Raw genomic sequence first — 24,824 nt, forward strand, 5'->3', positions numbered from 1 at the left:
TCCTCCTTCCTTTCTCTACCTTTCCGTCCTCGCCTTTCCTGTCCCCCGCTGTGCCCCGCTGTGCCCTACTGTGCCCTGCTTCCTCCCGTCGTCACCCAGTTTGGCTCAGTGTCCTCTAAACAATCCTTGGATGACCGCCTCAACTCATCATTCATCCCCTGCGTGTTTCTTGGCCCTTCCTGAGTCATGGCAGACCTGCTGGCGGGCGCGTGGAGGTCACTGGGCGGCACTTGACCCCGTGACCTGGCTTAGGGTCACGGCGCCGCTTGACCTGACCACCAAAGGGATGATAGTTGATAGCACTGATGGATGATTGAGTGAGGGAGGGGAAAGAGAGAGAGAGAGAGAGAGAGAGAGAGAGAGAGAGAGAGAGAGAGAGAGAGAGAGAGAGAGAGAGAGAGAGAGAGAGAGAGAGAGAGAGAGACAATAGAAATAACTTTTTTGTTTCCTATCTGTTTCATACTCTCTCTCTCTCTCTCTCTCTCTCTCTCTCTCTCTCTCTCTCTCTCTCTCTCTCTCTCTCTCTCTCTCTCTCTCTCTCTCTCTCTCTCTCTCTCTCTCTCTCTCTCACACACACACACACACACACACACACACACACACACTTACACTCACACACGCCTTCAGAGACACACACACACACTCACTCACCAGGGGATGTAGCTCAAGTGGTAGAGCGCTCGCTTAGCATGTGAGAGGTACGGGGATCGATACCCCGCATCTCCACGATCTTTGTTTTGTTATCATTAAAAGATTAGACGCTAGAAAATAATGAAATATGAACAGCTTTAAAGAAAAAAAAAAGTTGTGACAGATTACATTCTTCATCATCATCATCATTGTCATCATTACCATCGTCATCCCACATACTCGTAAGTGCACATCTTCATACTCTTCACCTTCATCCTTGCCCCATACCCTAAATTTTCCATATTCTCGTATTCTTAAAGCTCTCCTCTCACAATTCTAACCAGTTCAGGAGTCGACTGGTATCTTCACTCTTTCATCCCCTTCTCTTCATGGTAAGTTGTATCATATCTTCTTTTTTCAGCCTTCCTTTCTGTAACTGGAACTCTCTCAAAGCAAAAGTATGTCAGGACTCCTCTGGAACTAATCTAACATTCTAACATTCTCTTTTATGAACTCTTTCATTGTATAGTTGATCGATGAGTAAAACAAAAGAGGATTTCTCTATATTTATTTATTTATTTATTTATTCATATATATTCATTTATTTAGTCCTTGCATTCTTTTATCGGTCCATCTATATATCAGACCTTCAAAAAAATAAACAGTCTTACACTTCAGTGGCCTTCAGTAAGGAATATGCTACGAGATTCACCAGTCCTGAAGAAGTAGTGGTCTTGATCTATTTGTATTTTGTGAAGTGGTAGGTCACGCGCGTGGAGCACCCAGCCTGTGTCTGGTATGTCGCCTTCTAACCAGCGCCATGTATTAACTGCGCATTATTTGGTGGTTAACAGGCTGATATTCAACTTTTATAAATCCAGCTTAAACCAAACACTGCGCCTTTTGCTAACAAGACACACATCCTCCGTCATCTGACTTTTCTTTCTGCAGTCTTTTGGGAACTGGCACCTAAGTGGATCTTTTTTTTTTTTCCTAGTTATTTTGTTGCCCTTGGCCAGTGACCCTCTTGCATTAAGAGAAAGAAATATAGAAGTGAAAATACCAATGAGGTCCGAGTTTCTATACACAAATACCGGTATAAAAACACATATTTAGCATTATTCCATACTCCACAACAGTCTTACTCCACGTTTCTCGCCTTTGAACACCACATCACTCCCTCGCATCTCACTCACTCCTCTCACGCGACACTCGTTTCTCCCCGCCACGCCATACATACTTCACTGCTTTCTCTCTTCCCTCCCCCTCCTTCGTGGCCCATTTTAGCTGGCCTGCGGTAATGAGGTAGGTGTGGGTGATCCTCAGACTGACTCTCGTTATAACAATTAGTCGGGTGATCCTTCAAGAGGCATGACGGAGAGGGAAGGGCGAGGAGATGGAGACTTAGTGAGTAAGGCGGCTCTGCGAAGGGTTGTTTGGCACTAGGGAAGGTGAGAGATGACCTGTCTAGATGGTTGCCTGCCCACACCACGTTTTAAGACTCGTTCTATCTCTCATTTATTACACCTGAGTCTTTAGTGTCGTTCACAATCTGGGGAGGAGTATTTTTCATGTCTATTCAGTGTCTGGTATGGTGTCGCCTCCTTGGCCGCGGTGCACAGCTCATCAAGACCCAGTATTGCCCGAGAGCCACGCCGACACCATGACGGATGAATGCTAAGACTTATGTATTTTTCAAGTGTCACAAATGAACACCTTTCCGCTCCCATTAAGCAGGAATGAAAGGTTTTGATCCAGCCACTTGGTTTTACTGTTTTTCTCACAAGGATTCCATTATTAGCACCATTGAAAAATTTCATTATTGATTTCATTATTAGCTTTGTTGACATGCAGTTGTTTGACACACATTATCTCTGTAAGGCAGCTTCGTTTACGTTTTATAACCAATATACAAAGCACCATAATAGTTCAGTGATCACCCATAAGCAGAATAAGTCGTTATCGTGTAGCCAAACCCTATTGTAGTCGTTTCGTTCACGGATAAAATATGTATGATGTGGTTAAGGCAGCATTTTCCTATCGACACTCCTGCCTTGTTAGCAACACCTTCGTTATTTCATCGAGGTGGGACATCAGTTCAGCATACACTTCCATACTTAGACCAAACGGAAATCTATCTTTTCATTGTCTAAGTAACGTAAAATAAGTAGATAAATAAATAAATAAATAAATAAATAAATAGCGACATTACCTCCAGAGCAGCAAGCCCACCCACTATTTTCTTGCAGAGTCGTCTCAAGGATACGTTAAGAGCCCACACCTTAGGTGCACCAGATATTTGAACATTAAAGAAATATATAAAGATAATAAAGATAAATTTGCCGAATGGTTCACACCACTACAAAGTCAACTTACCCCAAGAAGCGAACACCATCAGAAGCATCACAAATTACACCGCTGCTGTAACTCTCAAACTTTTTAGCACAGCAATCTTTTCCCACCATCACACAGCCTGATCGCCCACACCCACACACCTCACTCATTACCCACCCTTCAGCTCTGCTCCGTCACCCACACTCACCCCTCACACTCATCAGTCGCTCCCCCACCCCTTCCTCCTCCTCCTCCTCCTCTTCCTTTCCCCCACTCCGCGAACTAACGAGAGGTGAATATAATTGAGCAGCGCCTCGTGCTGTCCGGAGCGCCTTGGCAGAGTCTCTTCGTTAGAACCTCATTAGCGGGGTGGTTTTTGTACGTACAGCCGTGCCCTTGCGAGGATTAAAACGGGAGGGTAGTGGAGGAAATGCGGCAAAAAGGAAACAGCTTATTTGCGTGGACTTTTATAGAACTGATGGACGCGTAGGGCAGTGAATGGATGCATGTGATGATAATAGCGCATACACACACACACACACACACACACACACACACACACACACACACACACTAACCCTCCCATATCCAATTGATGCATCCTGACCATGCCGCTATCTTCCCATGGCCATACTGACTCTACCCATCATCCAGACCCATCTCCCTTGTCCCCCTTCCCCTCCCGCCCTCCCATCCCGCCAGCCCACACCACAGTGGCACCCGACACCACGTCAAAACTGTGCCTCACTTCGCTTTGTCTGAGGCTGAGGGGTCACGGCAGGGTGCCTCCTGGCGCCTCTCTCTCTCTCTCTCTCTCTCTCTCTCTCTCTCTCTCTCTCTCTCTCTCTCTCTCTCTCTCTCTCTCTCTCTCTCATACCTATCAATCTATCTCTATATAGTTTATATATCAACCTAATTATGTCTGTCTGTCGACCTATTAATCTATTTATCCGTCTCTCAAATACAAATACAGGTTAATAAACATAGACATATTCTACTACGTAAATATATGCTCCTTGTGACTGAGATATGTAATAGTAGTAGGTATAGTAGTAATATAGTAATAGTAGTAGTAATAGTAGTAGTACTAGTAGTAATAATTGTTGTTGTTGTTGTTGTTCTCCTCGTAGTTGCAATAGCAATCATCCTAGCAGGTGTGACAGTATCAACAAAGTCAGGCAGTGACAGGGCAGCAGTGGCCGCGCCGCGCCGTGCCCAGCGCCAGAAGCACCCCGGTGAGGTGAAGAGAGAGCAGCGCCCCGCCCCCTCACGTGGCTGCCAGACGCGCGACCCATCCCTCACTCACTCATTAATTACTGACAGGGAAGCCTATTAAGGTCACGTGACTCCTCTCATTAATGCTGATAAGCTATTCACGTTACAAAGAAAGAGGCGCCGACCTGGGTTTTAATTGTTTTTTTTTACCGTTTTGAGGCCCGCGTTCCCCCTAAGGTCTGCGGGAGTGTGTCAGGAATATAATGTTCTTATAATGGCCTCGGGAGAACACTCACCTCCTGTCGTTAACAATGATGGATAGTGTATCGACGCAGACACACCAGTGATAGCGACGGTCGCGGCGGCTGTGTGGTAGTCGTGTGGGCTGCTGCGTGCAGTGCATTTCATCACTGGTGTTGGTCACCGCCGATGGAACGTGAGATATATGTAGCTTTCACTGCTGAATTTTTTTTTTTTTTTTATATCAACACCTTTTTAGATACTTCGCCCTTTAACTAATCTGGCTTTTCATCAGACTTAAATCTTTCACTGCTAGACTATTTTTTCATAATCATCAACATCTTTTTAGACACTTCTCGCTTTCACTGATGTAACTTGCCATCAAACTTTACCCTTTCACTTCCTGACAATTTTCTCATAATTATCAACATCTTTTTAGACATTTATTTTGCTCTAAAGTCTCATAAATTATTTTATAACCTAGCAAAGACAAGCTGAACGTATTATCTCATTCTCTCCTTTTTTCTGTGTTGATGCAGACAGTTCTTGACAGTGTTCTGAATGTCAGCAATGGACGACCACAGTTGTAAAAAAGGGCTGTTGAAATGGTCTGGTGGAAGTTAATGGTGTAATTTCGAAAGGCACCACTGACAGCAGAAGGAGTGATCCAGTAGTTAAACCTTTTAGTGCTGGTAGTGCTATTATTTTGATGAGTAACAACCATATAGTGCTATATTAAGATGAAATAACGTGTTATTGTCACAGGTATTGAAACGGATAATGCTGGCAACATATCAGAGGTCAATGAACGATTACTTGATGTATTTTGCATGGAGTCAACACTAAGCTCGTTTTCTTGGTAGGTCGATGCGTTGAGAAATGGAAAATCTATTCAATAAATGTAGAGGCAAAAAAATGCTTGATGTGGTAGCTGATGTACTGTACTGCATGCAATATATGAACCTGTCTCTTTCATATTAGATGGTTTTCTTTCTCTAAGGATCTTCTTACCTCTAAAATGTTGTTAATAAGAAAAGAAAGAAGGTAATTTCCAAGAACTCATACATATTTCCGATGATGAGTCCTTGGATTTGGTGAGTGGCTGTGCCTTCTTTGATAGGACAGTCAGTGTACGCCTTTGAACTAAACAAAATCAGAGTTAAAAATGAAATAGTTTAAATTGGACAGCAAACAATGGAACTAATGTAGCAACTGGGAAGCGCACAGACCTTACGTGACACTAGTATTTTTTAAGGTGGATAAATGTATGGATGATGATGATAGATGGCAAGTTTTAAGTGCTCAGATGCCTTGTGGTCAACTGGCTTTTTGTAGTCTTCTTGTGCTCGTCTGTTCTTTCACTGCGCCGTCCAGATTCTACAAAATTCATCATAATACCGAACATTTCACTCCGTCACCCTGTGTGTGAACGTTCCGCGTCACGGAGATGGACACATGTGACTAATTCCACGCACTCACCGTCTCGCTGAGTGCCTGGGCTGCACCACTCCACTCGCTCAAAATTCTATTTCTTCAACAGTGATGGCGTGGAATAGTCTTTCTGCGAGTGTCGTTTTCTCTACGTCCTTTAAGTATAAATCTTATATTTTCTTGATCATAATTTAGTTTAGCAGTTTTATTTTTAATAGCAATATAATACATTAATTCACTTGGGTACTGCTGTATTGTTTGTTAACGCATAAATCAAAACCTATGCACATAAAGGTTTGAGCGCCTCACTCATTCATGTTGCTGCCAGTGGTCTTTCAGAATCATCCTCTATAGTTGCACCAGGCCATTTTATTAAGTTATAGAAGCTGTATACTCAGGGTTTAGCTTTTTTTTTTTTTTATTGTATAGACTTTATTTTTCTTTTTTATTAATAACTTTATTCTATATTTTATCTGCATATTTATTTATTTTTTTTTTTTTTTTTTTCTGAGGAGGTAGGTTTAGTTTATGAGTTGGTTTAGATTATAAGCCATCTCTTTCTCTTTTGGCTTGCAGTGTTTGAGTGTTTGCTGTCCTTGGTCGCTGTGGCGGTGCGTTGTGGTGTCTTGGCTTTGTTGGCCAACTGAATACTGCTTAATATTAATATGACTAGGATAATGATGATGACGATAATGATGATAATAATGATAATAATAATAATTATAATAATAATGATGATGATAATAATAATAATAATAATAATAATAATAATAATAATAATAATAATAATAATAATAATAATAATAATAATAGATATGTAACAAAAACAACAACAGCAACAATAATAATAACCATAATTACAACAAAACAACTTAAAAAACGGCGTCTGACTTTTTTGCAACATTTCAGTTCATGTGTTGTTACCTTAACTGTTACTCTTCTTAACTTACTCCTCGCTTGCCTCGTTTGCCCATATGATACTAAAATTTACTCTAATGACGACTACGATGTTCTTTTATGCATTGTGGAACAGGCAGAGTGTGAAATGATGCAGCACCAAACTCACATTCCAGAATTGACAGCGATGTTATTTACTACACAGTAACATAAACTTCAGCTTTAGTAAGTGAATTATGACCATGAAAAGACAAACATTAAAGTATTACAGAAAGTTTTAATATGACAAATATCATGGATAGTTTTGTCACACTTCAAAACAACACTGCAATACCGTTCTGTGTTCTGGTTTTTTTTTTTTTTTTTTTATTATATTCAGATTCTAAGCTTTGTTCTCAGGTTTCAAATGAGAAGTAGGTTATCTACTGTGCATCGCCTAAGATCTACAAAAGTTTCTAGTCTTCACCAGTGCTTGGGTATCAACTGACAGTTTCTTGTGGCTGTGGGCATGCTGTGGGACTTCAGGATAGAAATGGTTAGGGTAAGGGTTGTCATGGTCCTTGCGTCTTGGGAAGTACCGTGTATAGTGATTACTGTGAGAGTCAAGGAGAAGGGAGGCATGAGTTTCTGAGCTAAGTGCTTGTGTGTACAACTGCATGGGAGGTTAGAAATTGGAGACGTCAGTAAAATCACCATCAAAAGTAAATTTATCTTTTTCCCTTCTCTTTCCCATTATCCTCACATTTTGACACACTCATGTTCAATCCAGGTGAAATAAGGTGTACTGTTAACAGATATGAATGATCATTTCTTTCTCTTCTATCGTCTCATTCCTCTGCCTCTTCAATCCATCTACAAATTCTCCCCAAAATGAAAAAAAAAAAAAAAACATCACTTCTGCGGGGCGTGGCCGGCGGGGTGGAGGCGAGGGCCGGGCAAAGCGTAGATGTGCGGAAGGGAAATGGGTGACGCTTAGTGTAACGTGAAAAAGAGCACTAGAGACAAGGGCTGGGGGCGGGCAGGGGCGTGGCTGGCAGCTTGGCCCCGCCCTCCACCCTGGTGCCTCGTTCAGTAGCGCCGTCTTCCGACACTGCCCATTACCACATAATATTTTGTGTTTATCATTACCATCACAATATTAAATTCGAAACTCCCCAGATCTGCGTTCCGTGGCCTTTACACGCAATTACAACAACATGAAGAATGAATCTTGTGTCATTTCAAATTCCCCTACGAGAACCTGGCACTGTGCAACACCCTGGCCCTCATCAGCCTTGGGTGCCACTCGTGTGTGTGTGTGTGTGTGTGTGTGTGTGTGTGTGGCACCCCAGTAGCATCCGAGTGCCACACGTTCCCACCCTCCGCGTGACACACCCGCTGCCCACAGACCGTCGCAGGCCTCCCCAGGGTGTGGTGCATGGTGGTGGTGGTGTGATCGTGGTGATTGTGGTGATGGAGACACGTTTAACACTCTTGGTGAGTTGCTGAAAATCTCGCTAATGCAAAAAAATAAAAAATAGGAATCTCAAATAAACCGTTGAGAAGAAATACATAAATTTCGTCATATTTTTATTGAATTGATAGCTAGAACAAATGTCATTCCTGAAAGCAAGACTCTTAGGACGGCCACAGTGATCTCGAAACCCGCCACTACGAATTCAAACTAAAAATTCCAACAGTGCGGAATACAAGCTTGGAATGTGTGTTATCAAGACGATATGTTCAGTTCCCATTAAAATCCTGATCAGAATAAGTATCCATTCCACTAATGTGGTGAGACGCGCGGTGGACAGTGAGTGCTGGAGGTGGTGTTGCGGGGCGTGACCGGTAAGGTGTTACTGGAATTCCATCAAATATTCCACTTGACCTCGCGTGCCTGTCATAAGCGACACCAGGATGATACTGGAGCCACGACGCAGCTGAAGACATATTTTTCTCTGGCTGAAAAGATTGTACAAAAGGTGGATTGACTTTACAACAAGAAATACGGCAACTTAAGTTTATGCAAAAGTGATACTGGAGAAAAAGGTTACATGATGTCCTCTCCGCCTCCAAGAATCACTGTGGCTCCAGACTCTTTTTCTATTGAGTCTCTTTTAGCTTCCCGGAGACCTGAGTCTGGACACAACCATCCAAGTCTTCCGCCCCAGCCCTCCCCCCTCATCTCGGCACTAAGACCACCCAGGCCAGACTTGCACGGGCAGCAAAACAGGCGGGAGGCTTCTCCACCGCAGCCACCCAGCCATGCATCACCCATGTTCCTGGCCAGCCTGCGCGCCGTGTCTGAGTCTCCGCGGCCCTCCTCCAAGGCGGAGAGCGACGTCACGACAACAGGGCGCGAAGATGAGTATGAAGAAGAGGAAGAGGAGGATGAAGATGAAGGAGAGATGAGGGAGTGTGACGGAGGCGAGGACGAAGTGGTGGTGGATGACCTCAAAAGCCAAGCCATGGAGGCCGAGGGGGGCGTAACCACCTCCAGTGACGCGCGGCCCAGTGATGCGGGTGAGTGTGTGTGTGTGTGTGTGTGTGTGTGTGTGTGTGTGTGTGTGTGTGTGTGTGTGTGTGATAAGCATTCTGTAATTGCAAGATCTATCACCGTGCAGACCGGAGTGGGTAAGGGAAAGCAACACTCAGGACGAGGGAGCAGACATCATGAGTGAGACATTGCATATTTGAATTCGATTGGATTCGACTATACAGAATTATGCACTTAGCAAGCATGCCGCCACTGCTACATATTTCATAGTCGGCGGTGCGCACCTCGATCGGGAAATGAAGGGAGTAAAACCGGGTGGCAGGGTGGCAAGCGCTGTGGGCATCGCAGTGAGAGGTGATGGCAACGTTGAGGAGAAAGCGGCAGCGGCATTGCAGGAGGTAGTAAGGTACAGCCCTGTGGGAGCTACGAAGGGCGATACTAGATGTTTAATAGACGGGAGAGCGGGTAACACCGGGCGGCGCGGCGGCATCACAGGGGATTGTGTCCGGCCGCACCGAAGACCTGTTGGAGGTGTGGGCGGTGAGGCGATGTGGGCGATGGGGCGATGGGGATGAAGAATGAAAGCACCTCCGGTATTAGTGTTATGAGGGGTGGTAGGTGAAGGCAGGACTGGAGAGTGGTGATACTGTGGCACTGGGGGTGGCATCGGAAGGCATTGGCGGCGGGTGGCGGGCGGCGGAGCGTGGGAAGTGTTGATGTTCATTGAGCATCAGATGTTAAAACTAGACTGGAAATAATTCTTATAAAATTTTGTGGCCAGAGACCATTCACTGAATATTTAGAACATTATTATTTTTTTCAATGAGTATTAATGATTTGAATCTAATGATGGTTTATAATAATCGGGTAATGTATTTTAGCATACATTAATAGCATATACGTGTTTGACAGCGGTGTTCCAAAAAGATGGTGATTCTTACATCCATTTACTGCATTTACTTATTGTTATCAAAGCAATAGTTTCCTGAGCAATTCACTCAATTTTTTTGAGTTGGGTTATTAGTAGTGGCATCATAATTATGGTCCGCATTAGTCCTTTCTACATTACGGCACTGTATTCCCAGCGCACCGTGAGAGGCGACTGAAAGGAGAAGGGCTGGGCTCTGCCTCTGCTACATTTTAATTCCAATAATGAGACGAATCATGACCATCCTGCCTGGACTGCCTATCTGTGTGTGTGTGTGTGTGTGTGTGTGTGTGTGTGTGTGTGTGTGTGTGTGTGTGTGTGTGTGTGTGTTTGCTGGTACTTCAAATCTGTTATGTGTTGTTAATCAATAAAGAGGAAAGTTAAGAAAATTTATGTCTTTAAAATGTTATAATGATGATATAATGAATAAAAATGATGATCATCATCATGATGATGCTGCTATTTAATAATAATAAAAAATAATAAAATGATGACGATGGTGATGATGATACAGATAATAATAATAATAATAATAATAATAATAATAATAATAATAATAATAATAATAATAATAGAATTAATAGTAGTAGTAGTAGTAGCAGTAGTAGCAGTAGCAGTAGTAGTAGTAGTAGTAGCGGTAGTAGTAGTAATGATAATAACAAGAGTGAAAAAAAATAACGATTATTGCTATTTTAATAAAGACGGGTGACCTGCAAAGGATGTGCCGCTGTGATAACAAAGACCCTGCCTCTACATTGGTCTGTGTGGTACAGGGACATCACTGTTAAGCACCAAACAAAGTAATGCCACAATGCGACCCTTTGTGGGCAGGAGGAACTAGAGGACCCGCCAAGCCTTCCTGTGGCGCCTCCCAGGTGGTCAGGTCACGCTCGGCCGGGAGGATGACCCGCTGACCTGCGCGGCTCGGATGTCGGCGCCACGATGACACTGACTGTTATTAATCACAATTTAACGAGGCTATTAATACGTGTTATTCTTGTTTCTCTCTCTCTCTCTCTCTCTCTCTCTCTCTCTCTCTCTCTCTCTCTCTCTCTCTCTCTCTCTCTCTCTCTCTCTCTCTCTCTCTCTCTCTCTCTCTCTCTCTCTCTCTCTCTCTCTCTCTCTCTCATCTTATTCCATTCGTATGAACTGTAAATTCAACCTAAAATATAAAATGCAAAACAACGAAAAATTTTACACATTTAAGCATAGATGTTCGTTATGTCTAGGTTGGTTAGGTTATTTTTTCCTTAGATGTGATGGTTTTTTAAAAGTAGGATATAAATTAATGAAAAATGAAAAAAAAAAAAAAAGTAAATAGATAGATAGATAAGGCATACACATTCTCGCAGCGAACAAACTTATCAACATTAAAAAAAATATATATATGTTTTTTTTTGTGTCAAAAAGTAAGGTTCGGTGCATGATTTAAGCAGTATATTCACAAACAGACGAAGTGCATGGGTTGCGAAGAAATAAATTGGTCATCTTCTTTACAGATGCATCGGAAAAGTAAGAGAAACTAAGTACTACTCTGCACCTTCCCAAACACACTCCTGGCTACCTCAAGTCAAGTCCTCTCCCTCTCATGACACCTTATCTTGCTCTTCTAGTATATAATAAATCTTTCCTCTCCAATATCCTCACGGTCTGGCCAGCATTAAAGTAACTCTTGTTTTTGTTGTTGTTAGGGTCGCGATGATCCAGTGATTAAAATAACTTATTCTTGCAAACTTGTGGGCAGAAAATGGGTAACCTCCTGCTGTCACTTCCACTGTGCCTTGTGTCTTCCCCTACTCTTCAGTTCTCTGACCTGCTGACAATCTCTTCATAAAACTTGACAATTGATATTTCCTAGCCACATCACTGGACTTAATATTGAGAAAACACAATAAATATATATAATAGCAGTGAGTATTGTTTCGTCTTTATAAACAAACTTCTTACGTAGGTCTTTTTTTTTCTGCTTTTCGGAAAATCGAGATGAAAATCCTCTCATTTTTCCTAATTTTCATATTAGAAACAGAAATTTTAAGGCGAATTTTTAAACCACACTCACCCTAGACAGGCCAAAGACAGATACACCACATGATGGAGAATTTAATTAAGAAAAAAAATCCAGAAATCGTCCAAAAAATAATAAAAGTAATTACTCAGACAGTTTGTTTTGTAATGATAAATTTCTCTACTTCTGACCAAGACTGTATCTATTCTGCAGATCTCATTACTACTCACGTTACGCTTCCCTCATTAAATTATAGTCACAACCTCTATTTTCTCTTGCCACGATCATGTTTCAGTAGTATTTTTAGTTTGCCCTCGCGCCATGTTGTAATAAGTCAGGTTAGCGCTATTTTGATCGTTTTCGCTATGATATGCAACAATTCTCAACACTTAAAACACTGTCCAAATTCTTTACAAGAACCTTCAAGAAAGAAAAAGCATTAAAAGAATTATTCTTATGGTGCTAAGCCAGTATTATTTCAAAAGTAACTACAAAAGGAAAGAAAAAAAAAATAAAAGGCCTCCAAGTGATTTCTAATGAATAAACGATGTCTCATATAGCAGCAACAGGATTAACCTCACATATATTCTTTCCCTACCCTTTCGGAACATCATCGAACTGTATAATCAACACGAGACCAAAATAAACACAGGTGTGTGCTATACATCTTAAATACTTCGTTGCTCAAACACATTTTTATCTTGAAACAAAGATTAATAGATGTGTACTTTTAAAATTCCAAATACCTTCCATGACCAGACACATCCTTATATTTAAACCAGGATTAACAAGTGTACTTTTGAAATTCCCTGAGTCAGTGTTGTAGTCATTACTCTGATCTCAGCATGCTGCATATATAAGTATCGCGGAAGAGAGATCTCACCAAAGTTTGGCAGATATTCTAATGATAATGTTTCTCCATTTCATTGTTTTTATTCATCTACGTCTGCTTTTTTTCCAATATTTACATGATATATGCATGTAGACAAGATGTGAGTGATACAGCATGTCACATCACCTTCACTAGATGGTGTTCCAACATGAATGAGGGAGCAGGCCAAAATTGTGAGCAATCTTACTAAAAATTAGTTGAAAGTAATAGTAATGATAACAATAATGATAATAATATGGGTAGGACACGTCATACGCTGAACATTATACGAAGAGAGAGAGAGAGAGAGAGAGAGAGAGAGAGAGAGAGAGAGAGAGAGAGAGAGAGAGGTTTACTATTTTTGCAATGCTCGTGCAGCAGAGTTTCAGACTGAAAAATTAACAGGACATCCTAAACTGACAAATAAACCTTGAAGTTCTAACGAAGGCAAATGTAAACTTGGACTATTTTCTTTCTTACAGGGACTTAGTAACACAACCAGAAACATTGTTGTGTCACACTATGCACAATTCAGTAACTCTCTCTCTCTCTCTCTCTCTCTCTCTCTCTCTCTCTCTCTCTCTCTCTCTCTCTCTCTCTCTCTCTCTCTCTCTCTCTCTCTCTCTTCACTTTTCTTCTCTACTGTATATCTGGTAAAATCATATACGAGTAGAAACTTTAGAAATCAGAAGAAATACGAGTGAAATTAATTATTATCACTATTTGAAAATAATATAAGATTTCCTTTCCAATCCTTCGTAAATATTCAATAGACCTTCAGAATCGCGGAGAGACTTTGAAACTGTAGTTTTTAGACATTTTTATTCGAGCATAATGATTTTATTTCTTTTTTTTTTATTATCAATGACATCTGTTTCATTTTCCCTTCAGAATAATGTTGCCATCGTATCTTGGTACGTATTTTTAAACGTTTATGCGTCTGATCCAGGCTACTTTTAATGGTTTCTAGTAAAATTACTGGAGTTTCCAAGGATATTTTCATGATTCTAGTGATCATTCAACAAGGATAATGTGTCGTCAAAGGGAAGAACACCAATAATAAACCCAACCACTCATCTCTGTGTCTTTCAAAGCAATCCTTATTAGAGAGCAATGCCTTTAAGAATGGAACGTTGGCCTTACTTGGTGATTATTTCAAGAAGAACGTGGAAAGAACAGTATGGTAAGAGATTGCTAATATTTACGAAAGCATATTAAACTAAAGTATCCATTCTTTTTAAGAGATTTATGCTTTTCATCCGTATTATATCATAAGCTGTTTTAGAAATTAGAAAAAAAAAATTGTTTTCATAAGAGTGGATTCCTCTCAAACGTATTTTAAGAAAACTCAGCACTTAGGTCTTGAAAATCTCCCAAAGAAATGAAAAATAAACCATCCGTGCTGGAATTACTAAATTCTTTGAGTTTTCAAGAATTTTCCAAGGCTATTAAAATTATTAGTCGTTTTCTAATGAGTGACTGATATATACGCCCTGGTCGTGACGTTTCTTTTTCCATGGTTTTTGATGATTGGTTTCTCAAACATCCATATCATTAACGTGATACAAATATGAAACCCCTCTCTTTAATTTCATTATTGCTTAGATCTATCCTACCACACGGCGATTTGGCTCAAGAGGAAAACTCGTTCGTGAGGTGTGCCTAAAAATGTAGTTTCCATGAATCATTGTTGTAATGGTCTTGTTACAGAACTAAAACTGTCTTCGAGTATGTAAATGTTTTCCTCCTTGACTCAGAAGGAGCACTATAGTAACTTCATTGCTGACTTTTATCTTTCTCTCCGCAGAAAGCCTGAAGGCGGGGGAGGAGCGAAAAAAGAGGCCGAGAACCGCCTTCACGGCCTCGCAGATCAAGGCGCTGGAGCAGGAGTTTGAGAAGAACAAATACCTCTCCGTCAGCAAGCGACTGCAACTCTCCAAGCAGCTCAAACTCACGGAAACACAGGTGAGAAGAGAGAGAGAGAGAGAGAGAGAGAGAGAGAGAGAGAGAGAGAGAGAGAGAGAGAGAGAGAGAGAGAGAGAGAGAGAGAGATAATTGTAAGAAAGCCGTGTATAACAAATTACTGTTGATCAGTAAATTTATATGTTATTCAATTATTCTTTTCTTTAACTATTTATGTACTTATTTATTCATTATTATTATTATTATTATTATTATTATTATTATTATTATTATTATTATTATTATTATTATTATCATTATTATTATTACTATTATTATTATTATTATTATTATTATCATGTCAGGATTATAAAATTTGTCACTTAGTATTGTTTGTGTCTCTCTTGCGTGTTTTATTTGTTTGTCTCCCAATACATTAATTTTACAAGTAATGAATATTAATTTTTACACTCTCTCTCTCTCTCTCTCTCTCTCTCTCTCTCTCTCTCTCTCTCTCTCTCTCTCTCTCTCTCTCTCTCTCTTTCGGCAGATCAAGATTTGGTTCCAGAATCGGCGCACCAAGTGGAAGCGGAAGTACACCAATGACCTGGAGGTGATGGCGCAGCAGTACTACTCGGCGCTCGGCCTGCTCTCCCACAGGCCCATGGTGGTGGGCGACCGCCTCTGGTAGGTGATAGAGCCCCAATATGTGAGTGTATGTATTTACCTGTATTCTAAGCCACCGTAACTTTACACGTAGGACTTTCATCTGTATGTTTAGGCCTGTGCTTTCTACCTTTTTTTTCTTCACGGCACACCAAGCCTGGCATTAAAAAGTGCGAGGCACACCATCAGTATTTAAAAGTGGAACAAATGAATGATGATAATCTTTCATACGCCAGGCGCAGTAAAGGTCACCAGTTCGTATATCCAGTGGAGTATGCGCCCACAAATATGGGTTAATGTAAATTCACAATTAATTAAATACATTGTCACTAAGCAGTGACATATGACAGCGTCATACTCATGTCATGCTCACAGATGTCACATTTACCATGTGCACGTTGATTAAAGGAGGATCAATCTTTCCTAATTCCCATGGCGCATCTGCGGCTGCTTCTCGGCACACTGGTTGAAAATTTGTGGCTTAGGCCATCAGTCAGCACAACTTCAAGACATTCATTTGACATGTTTACACACAGCTAATCATTCGTGAAAACTATCCCAAGAAAATTAATCATAGGGAGGTATATCTGCGTTCATGTGCCAGCCTCCGTGAGTGACAGATGGAGAGGATGTTGTAACGGTGGAGTTAGAAGATGGCAGTGTTGCAAAAGTGGGTAGTAGTGGTGTCAGGTGTAGTGGATCTTAGTAAAATGCATAAGTAATCTGTATATTCCTAATAGTTAGTCAGTGTAGTAGTAGAGTTACATGGTGAAAGTACTCGTAAGTATGTAAGTGCTAGGAGTGTCAGATGATGTGGGACTTTGTATTTCTCAAACGATTCGGCGCCACACTCTGATTGCTCCTAACGGTTTAGTGGAGGTTATTGGTGTTTTACAAGAGTGTTTTTAGTATTTTGATGATACTTAAGAAACTCTCTGCATCATTAAGAGAAAACATCCGTGAGAATCAGAGTAATCATCCCCGTGGCCTTTAAGAATAGTCATTACTCGTACGAGACCCAAAAATGTTTCAAAATGCGAACCCTGATTACTAAATAAACTTACAATCCAGCATCGGTACTTATGTTAAATTAATTTACGTACAAGAAGAGAAATAGAAATATGCTGAACTTCATGAGAAATATTAGCCTTGGTTTGTGTCAGAACTGGTAAACTTTTTTTTATCTTTTCCACGTGAAAAGAAGTCTGGCTGAGGACCACAAAAGAAAAAAAAAGTTATATAATTGCGGCTGTCAAAAAACCAACACATGTGAAGTACATTATGAATATACCTCATCAGCAGGTGAAGTGTTGAAGTGCCACATTACACTTATGTCTAGAGTTCTTAGGGTCAATGATGATTCACTATTCTCTATGCTCATTAGACTTGTCCAGCTGGCACTGCGTTCTCCAGAAGGGCACGTCAGTATGTGATTAGCTCCTTCAGTACAAAGGCATCGGTTTTATTTTAATTTAGGTATAACATGAGGATTATATTAACTTAAGGATCTTTTTTTGTGAAAAGGTTAAAAATCATCTCCATTTACCCATTCGTTATATTTATTTACTCCATTTTGACTAACAACTGGCGACTCAGTTAATGAAGTTTGGACATCGTCAGTATTAGTGAATGGATTAAACTCCTTTCGAACATTAAGACTAAAGCATTCACTCTGCACTCCCATCAGGCTCTTCAACTACCCCATGGGCCACCCCAACCAACACACCGTGGGTCTCCATGGCAACAGCGCTCTGCCTCCCCTGCCCTCCCATCTGTCCACTCACGTCCTGCCCCACCTCCCTCCACCGTGCCTCCCTGCCCTACCTCTCCCCTCCTCCCTGGTGGCTGCCTCGGGTGAGCGACCAATCATCCATTCAAGTCCTATCAACCCCTTGACTGACCGCCATGTGATTGGTGGCTCTCACACCTCGCCTCCCAGCTCGCTGTCTCCTATTGGCTCCGGAACAGTGCCCACCCTGACGTCACCGCTGTACACTCCCGCCACGGCCATGGACTCCTTGCACTCACCAATTCCTACCTTCGGAGCCCAGACTCAACACGACGGCCGCCCCGCAGTATAAGGACACTAGGTCTGGGTCATCGCCTCCTCACACTGCCAGTCATGAGAGGAGAATGTATCCGACACCAAAAGTTTGCCACTGACGCGGTTTCCTCTGTGCCCAAGTCTGTCTGAATCCTTATATTCTAAACACTGGTGAGTTACGGGAAGAAAACACCATATTTAAAGAAACTAAGCAAAATCCAAAGAGGAGTGTGATTTTAGACCTCAATTCAGAGTTTCTTCCTGTTGGCTGAGTCCTTCAGAAGATTATGTGTGGGGCGAACAGAGAAGCAAGCACAGAAAGTTGGTCATTTTTACGTAACCAGGTCGTCGTTGGTTCTCGCTAAGCAAACCAGCGAAAAAGGCGGTGCATGTTTCAGTCATGCGAGGCCGTCAGTCACCCTTTAGGGGCGGGCGGTCCGTTAAGACCTCTTTAATGTACACCTCATCAGGTATTTCAGAGTTCCTAGCACTAGAATTATGAATACTCTTATGTAATTTATTGCATTTCAAGGTGTTAATAAATGGAAAGTTTTTTTTTTATCTTGTCATTGACGCTTCTGAGAGCTAATGGATATATACATTTTTCTATTTATAACAAGCATCCTCTAACTGTCACATTTTGTATTATGTTTGTTGGTCACTAACATGTCGTGAAAATAAAAGAGCGAAGAAAGCAATCATAGAAGAAAACTTAGAAATAATATGTTTAATAATTTTCATCCAAGTAATTTAATCGATTAAAAGGAATAAAAAGATTAATAAAAAAATAAATAGAAAGTGACATCAAGCAAACAGTAAGAAAACTGAAGATAAAAAGGACCATTTGAGGTAAAGAAAACAAGAGGACAAGAGTGGTTATAATTCAGTAGTAGTAGTAGTAGTAGTAGTAGTAGTAGTAGTGATGGTAACAGTGGTAAAAAGGAAAAACAGCAGTAGTTGTAGGTACCATTTGCCCAAGATCAGCAGCACAAGCATCTGTAACAGCAACCACCAATCACACACACACACACACACACACATGCCTTTCTTCGACTCCTTTTATCAGGCTCTAGTCAAGTTAATCATCTTTGTGGTCTTTGAATATAATCTTGTGTAGCGACCGGAAGTGCAAATTCCCCTAAAATTTTCATGAGACTTTACAATTGTCATGGGCAGGTGTCCGAGCTGCTGCTACACCCAGTGATATAGCAAAGCGTTTAAGAATTCAAGTCAAAGTGTAACAGATATAGAAATAGTGCCACAGCCACCATTTGCCTCTACAGGTAACAAGTCCAATCCTGGAACAGCTCATTTTCCCCAGGTAAGGCAAGCAAACAAAAATGTTGTGCTTTCATTGATTAGGTGACTCGAGCATCACACGTACTTTTGGCGTGCGTTTAATAGCCGTAGTACCTATTATGTCAAGCTGCTGGATGTCTGTGTAGAGAACTTGATATGATTCAATTTACATGTTCCTTTTATTGACAACAACAGATCCAGAGCCCGTATATTCAAACGCTTTGGACTTCCATAAGGACTAGTTTCAAAGGCCACGTGGGTCCTCATGGGTCCTCATGACTGTTTTTCCCATTGACTGTGTATAATCCTTGTAAAACTATCACTGTAGTCATGAACACACCCCTGAAAACGCCATTAATTTATACAGGAGCCTGTTGTTAAAATTAGTCGAGATGAGACTCGTAAGTGTTTGAGACGTGGTCCCAGATATGTCGATAACCAACTAACTCTTCCTTTAGTCCCGATCAGTTAGCCTTCTCCCACAGCCTTATGGTGCGCTGGAGCTGTGACAGAAAGCAGCTGCAGCTGCAAGCCTTCGCGGTGGCACAAGGCTATGTCGCTGCCTTGCCTGACTGGCCTGTCCCTCCTGACCCAGTGACTGTAGCCAAAAATCCTGCCGCATGTCGTGACACTGGTGTCATTCAGGAACATTTCTATGGCCACCACGATGTTGGCTTTGTTCCTGAGCGCTACGTGTGTCAGCTCGCCGACGTTCGTCTTGAATCCGCATATATATATTGCATGGCAGGATGCTGAGGCTACTGTTTGCCATGGCTGGGTTCGTGGAAGTGAGGAGGAGGGACAGCGTCGTTCTGGCGTCGCTCTGTGCAGCTCCATATAAGAACACAAGAAAATAAAGGAAGCTGCAAGAAGCCATCAGGCCTACACGTGGCAGTCCATGTATAAAACACACCTATCTATTTCCACCTATCATCCTCATCCATAAATTTGCTAGATCTTTTTTTGAAACTCCCTAATGTCTCAGCACTATAAACCTGATTACAGAGTCCACTGGGTCGGGTTTCCGTGGTGGTGGGGAGGGGCGGGACAAGGTGGTATAGGGAGTTCAGGGGACGGCTACCTCTCTGACAGGAGGGCTCTGGGTTGTCGTTTCTGCTGAGTCTCTGGCGCCCGTGTGTAACAGGACTACCTGGACACAGGCAGTAATCACAGCGGAGGCTCTCTCTCTCTCTCTCTCTCTCTCTCTCTCTCTCTCTCTCTCTCTCTCTCTCTCTCTCTCTCTCTCTCTGCCCAGATACGTATGCATCATACTTTAATTTTACAAAGAAAGTATTCCTTGAATTCTAACGAGGTATAAAATTATCAGTCCGGTGGACATGAATACCATCATGATACAAGGATGGTGGTGGTTTCCTTCACGTTTGTTAGTTGTTGGAAGTATACAATTCCCTTCGCCATAAATCGTATGAACTACCAAAATATTTGGTTAGAGAAAATTTGATATATTTCATGCATTAGAGGCAATGACTATGAACTGGTTATGAGAAAAATCGTTCGAATCCACGCCGAGGCTTCGAAAACTTAAGAAACAAAGCAGCATGAAGATGACAGCCTTAGTTCCTACTTAACTTTCCAGACAAATGATATACATGCGTTGCCTCCTGCCACGTGGTCGTTTTTCGAAGAAGAATTTCGCAGAATATTGTGTACATAATGACGTAATTAATCGGGTTCTGGATATGTATAAACTTTAAAACCAGCTTATCTACGACCAACGTTCAAACTTTCTCTGAAACCTGCCACTCCTGCCAGCACTTGCCAGATGAACACTCCCCTATGATCACTGCTACAGCTAAGTAACCTTTCCCTCACTTTAGGAGGTCTTCAGTCCGGTTCACTACAAGGAGCGCGGTGAATTTGTCAAAACCTTGTTCATAAGGAACTGATGAGCTAAATTGGAATTCATCATCGAGTAGCGTCACCAGCTGTCCGCCCTTTTTTATGATGTCAGGTCAGGAAAAATTCTAGTTCAAATTAGGCTAGGGTCAGGTTAAACTCATGAAGCGATTATTGGACCATGCAATAAACAGCAAAATATTATCAAACCAATAGAATAAAGCGAGTCGTATTGAGGGTTACATTGCAATGTGAGGTTCCAGTACATCTTACTGATTTGACTACGTGATGGCGTTTCTTTAGACAGAGGAAACTGAGAATTAAAAGCTCAAGCTTTCAATAAAACAAGCCAGACTGACAAAATCTATTTTTCCAAATACAAACAGTTTGATGTGTAATAGATCATTTCTGAACTACAGCGTCATTGCAGTCGTTAGAACAGTTTACACGGCGGTGTAGTAAATGTCCACTTTTTTTTCGTGGGAAAGATGTAAGTAGCTTTTTCAGGACGGAAATACGAGTACTCGGGCGCTAGTTGTTCTAAAGTTATGACAATGCGGTGTCTTATCTGAGTTATGATTTGTCATAATCGATTTCCAGTGGTTAAAAAAGGTAAAGAAAAATTGTAGTTAGAATTGTGGTACCGTGTATTAGGGATATAACATATCGATTAGATCATCGTAAGTGAGGTTAAGGGCTATTGTTTTGTGAGAAACTAACTCGAGTGAAAATGAGATATTGTGGCGCCTCTGTGTGTGTGTGTGTGTGTGTGATTCACCTACGGTCGTCTGCTGGTCACCCAGCCAGCCGTTCCCTTACGGAAAGAGCTCAGAGCTCATAGTGACCGATCTTTGGGTAGGACTGAGACCATTGACACACCACACACCGGGACAGCGGGGTCACAACCCCTTGAGTTACATCCCGTTCCTACTTGCTGCTAGGCGAACAGGGGCTACACATTAAGAGGCTTCCGCACGGAAAAGCAGAGGACTTCCAGTCAAGCAACAAGATAAAACAAAATAGCGTAAAGTCCAGCAGGCATTTCTCTGGATTCGTTGTCTTTCTAGTTGTGTCATCATAACTGAATGTCTTTTCGAAATATATAATATAGTTCAGACAAATTCAGCGAAAAAATAATGGAAAGTATACAGAGAAAACCTTCATAGGCACCGCAACTTGCAATATGACACAAAAGTTCCACGACTTCTTACTCATCGACATAATCCCATGGGAAGGAAGGCCGCCAGGGAAATCCGCAGCCCAGCGTTTGTCCTCAGTCTACGTATCCTAATATAGTACGGACTGCGTCAGTTTCATTTAAAGTTGATACATTATACATTCATTGATTTCATTCCATTCACTACTTGCAGGTTGTGCACTGCATCACTGAATCCAGCTGACAAATGCAGATGCACTGTTATTTACCAAAGTATTCGATTTGAGTAAGGTCATGTAGTCTGTTGTGTACCTGGGCTGAGCTTGTAAGTGATATACAAGGGATGTAACAAGGACGATGGACAGATAATCTTAAAAGGTATAGATATAACTGGGCCAAGCTTGATAAAGGGAGAATATAAAAAAAAAAATCGTTGTCGGATAGTGGTAGATGGCTGGGATAGATTTATCACGTTAGTGCCGAGTCACCAGGGAGCTTTAAAAAGATGCGATAAATTCATGGATAAGGATGATAGATCGATATAGGTATACATGTTTATATAAATATGCGTATATATATATATATATATATATATATATATATATATATATATATATATATATATATATATATATATATATATATATATATATATATATATATATATATATATATATATATATATGTGTGTGTGTGTGTTTCAAGCAGGGACTGCCACGTGTAGGCCTACTGGCTTCTTCTAGTGTCCTTATGCTCTTAAATTCCATGTATTGCAGTGCAGGCAGAGTCGCAGAGGCCGCGGGACAGCAGCAACCAGCAGACGACAGACGGCACAGCAGACGACGCAGATCGAAGGTTGCGGGAGGCTGGAGGCGTTCCTGTCACTCGCAGGTAATGACAGTCTTGCTTCTCATTGATTAACTAACACAAGTCTTCACATAATTCGTATACTAGTGTAAGAGTCACGTGGCAATTAAATGAACGCAGTTGAGAGTTGTGTTAGCTGGAAAACTTGTAAGTAACCTCCAGGCCGCGGCAGGATGCTCCGTTGTGGCCATCACATCCCCTCAGTGCCTTCACACTCACAGGTGCAGTGTGTGGCGTGCGGCTGACGTTCGTCTTGGTGGTGTGCTCCTGACCTTAGTCCGTGTTCTTAAACGTTTTAGCACTGTCTCGACTACATTTAACAGACTTTAGTGGGAGTTATTGTGGTTTTCAAGGGTGATTTCGTGATTGTAGTAACAAAATTCAAGACTATCAGGTGGAATTACATCAGTGACAACCCGACTGGCCCTCCCTGTGGCCTTTGGATGTACTCCTTATGAAGGAATGAAAAATTTCAGAATACGGACTAGTCGTGACAATAATCCTTGAAACTTTGCGTATATAACTTGGTGGTTGTCATGGTAATTCACACACTATTATTGCCTTAAGGAAGCTTAGGGCTACGTTAGGCGAGTGATCGTCAACCTGAGTGCATGGTGCACCCTAGTGTGCATTATTTTTTTTTAAAGGATACTTATAAATAATGGGGTACATGGGGGTAAGTGACATGACAGGAAAAGATATTTTAGGAAGGAAATTATGTCATGTAACATGTACATGGCCCGCGTATATGAGTGCACGGTGGGAAAAGATGAAGGAAAGGGTGTATCAAGTAAAAGTAATTTAAATTGAGATTAAAGTTTTACAAATTTACGTATTTTGGTAGTGTATTACACTCATACAAGTGGCCCCTCACTGGTTTGAAATGTGGCATTCTAATGCATTGAGGGCCTATATAACACATTTAGGATTGAGAAGTTATTTTTCATATTTAAAATAGAGATCTGATACTTTTATTTACATATTTTCAGTCCTGAAATCAGAAAAAATGTGAAATGTGTATATACTTGTTTGTAATCAGTCATCCTAGGAGTTAGGGTGCATGCTTTTCTCAAAATCTCCTGGAAGGGTGCATGAACTTGGAGAAGATTGGAAACCACTGCACCACACCAGTCTTCATCATCTACTTAAAGAACAGGTCCAGACTTGCAAGAACATTTCAGAACCAAACAAGGTAGATGATTGAATAAGTACATTGCCTGTCAAAATAGAACATAGATTCTGTGGATGTAAGCTTGTATAATCTGTTGTGTTATTTATGTTGGCATATATTCATGCAGGATAAAATGGCATAATTATGTAGTCACAACATTATTTCATGAACTTTACCAAAAGAGCAACAAAGAAATTACTAAAAGTTAGAGAAGCCTTAACTTATTACAGCACCAGACTACCACAATGAATGAATGAAAGAAGGCCAGTTGTTGCTATCATTATTATTGTTATAGCTACATTAGAGCACTAGAATATTAGGTAGGTTTTGAATTATCATGCGAACCTTCAACAGCTTCTGTAATTGGATCTGCTCAGAACATCTTCCTGCATAGGTTAATAGAATGATGTTACAGTTTTTGGCAACGTTAGGATTAATTGAACAGATTAAGAATTTATTTCAAAATTAAATTTTGTTAATTAGACGAAGTATCATCCTTTTTTGTTGTACAGTTTTAACAAAACTATATGTATACAATGCTGCAATTTATTAATTGAAGAGTAGATCTGAGGCTTGCACAGATCTAATGGAGGCTTACAATAGCTTTAAGAGTTAGTGAAAGCAAATAACATTTACAACAGAGAGAGGTAGGAAGTAGAGAATGGGGAGCTAGTGATTGAATCATCCTAACCTAACCTGGCCTGACTCAAACCAAAGTAAAATTGAAATGAGATTCTGTTGAGAGACCCAGAAACTGAGATTTATCTGATGAACTGCCACTAGGTGACAAAAATCAATCCACATAAATAGAAAATCAGCTTTTGGAAATAAATGA

General features: G+C 41.1%; 2 protein-coding genes and 1 non-coding gene across 3 annotated transcripts in view; all 3 read left to right on the forward strand.

Annotated features, from left to right (window-relative positions):
* Positions 1–653: 653 nt before the first annotated feature.
* On the forward strand, positions 654–726 carry Trnaa-agc (transfer RNA alanine (anticodon AGC)). The gene has a single exon. It is a non-coding gene; the product is annotated as a tRNA-Ala (tRNA).
* A 7,368-nt stretch (positions 727–8,094) lies between these two features.
* Positions 8,095–18,195, forward strand: LOC135114713 (homeobox protein MSH-C-like). The gene is made up of 4 exons (XM_064030661.1): positions 8,095–9,249; positions 14,835–14,992; positions 15,480–15,616; positions 17,283–18,195. Exons 1-4 carry the CDS (start codon positions 8,781–8,783, stop codon positions 17,674–17,676), a joined length of 1,158 nt encoding a protein of 385 aa, XP_063886731.1. The 5' UTR covers positions 8,095–8,780; the 3' UTR covers positions 17,677–18,195.
* A 1,232-nt stretch (positions 18,196–19,427) lies between these two features.
* LOC135107491 (stomatin-like protein 1) overlaps positions 19,428–24,824 on the forward strand; it is a 34,681-nt gene continuing 29,284 nt past the window's right edge. Inside the window, exons 1-2 of the mRNA XM_064017421.1 lie at positions 19,428–19,649; positions 22,728–22,842. Of these exons, the coding sequence (XP_063873491.1) occupies positions 19,428–19,649; positions 22,728–22,842 (337 nt within the window). The remainder of the gene's footprint in view (positions 19,650–22,727; positions 22,843–24,824) is intronic.

Source organism: Scylla paramamosain, chromosome 2, assembly GCF_035594125.1.
Source record: "Scylla paramamosain isolate STU-SP2022 chromosome 2, ASM3559412v1, whole genome shotgun sequence".
NCBI lineage: Eukaryota > Metazoa > Arthropoda > Malacostraca > Decapoda > Portunidae > Scylla > Scylla paramamosain.

Bases quoted from the DNA above. Each gene is read 5' to 3' on its own strand.
- LOC135114713 (XM_064030661.1), top strand. From the start codon at position 8,781: ATGATGTCCTCTCCGCCTCCAAGAATCACTGTGGCTCCAGACTCTTTT. The intron at 9,250-14,834 runs GTGAGTGTGTGT...TTCTCTCCGCAG, and splicing joins CGCGCGGCCCAGTGATGCGG to AAAGCCTGAAGGCGGGGGAG. The intron at 14,993-15,479 runs GTGAGAAGAGAG...CTCTTTCGGCAG, and splicing joins TCAAACTCACGGAAACACAG to ATCAAGATTTGGTTCCAGAA.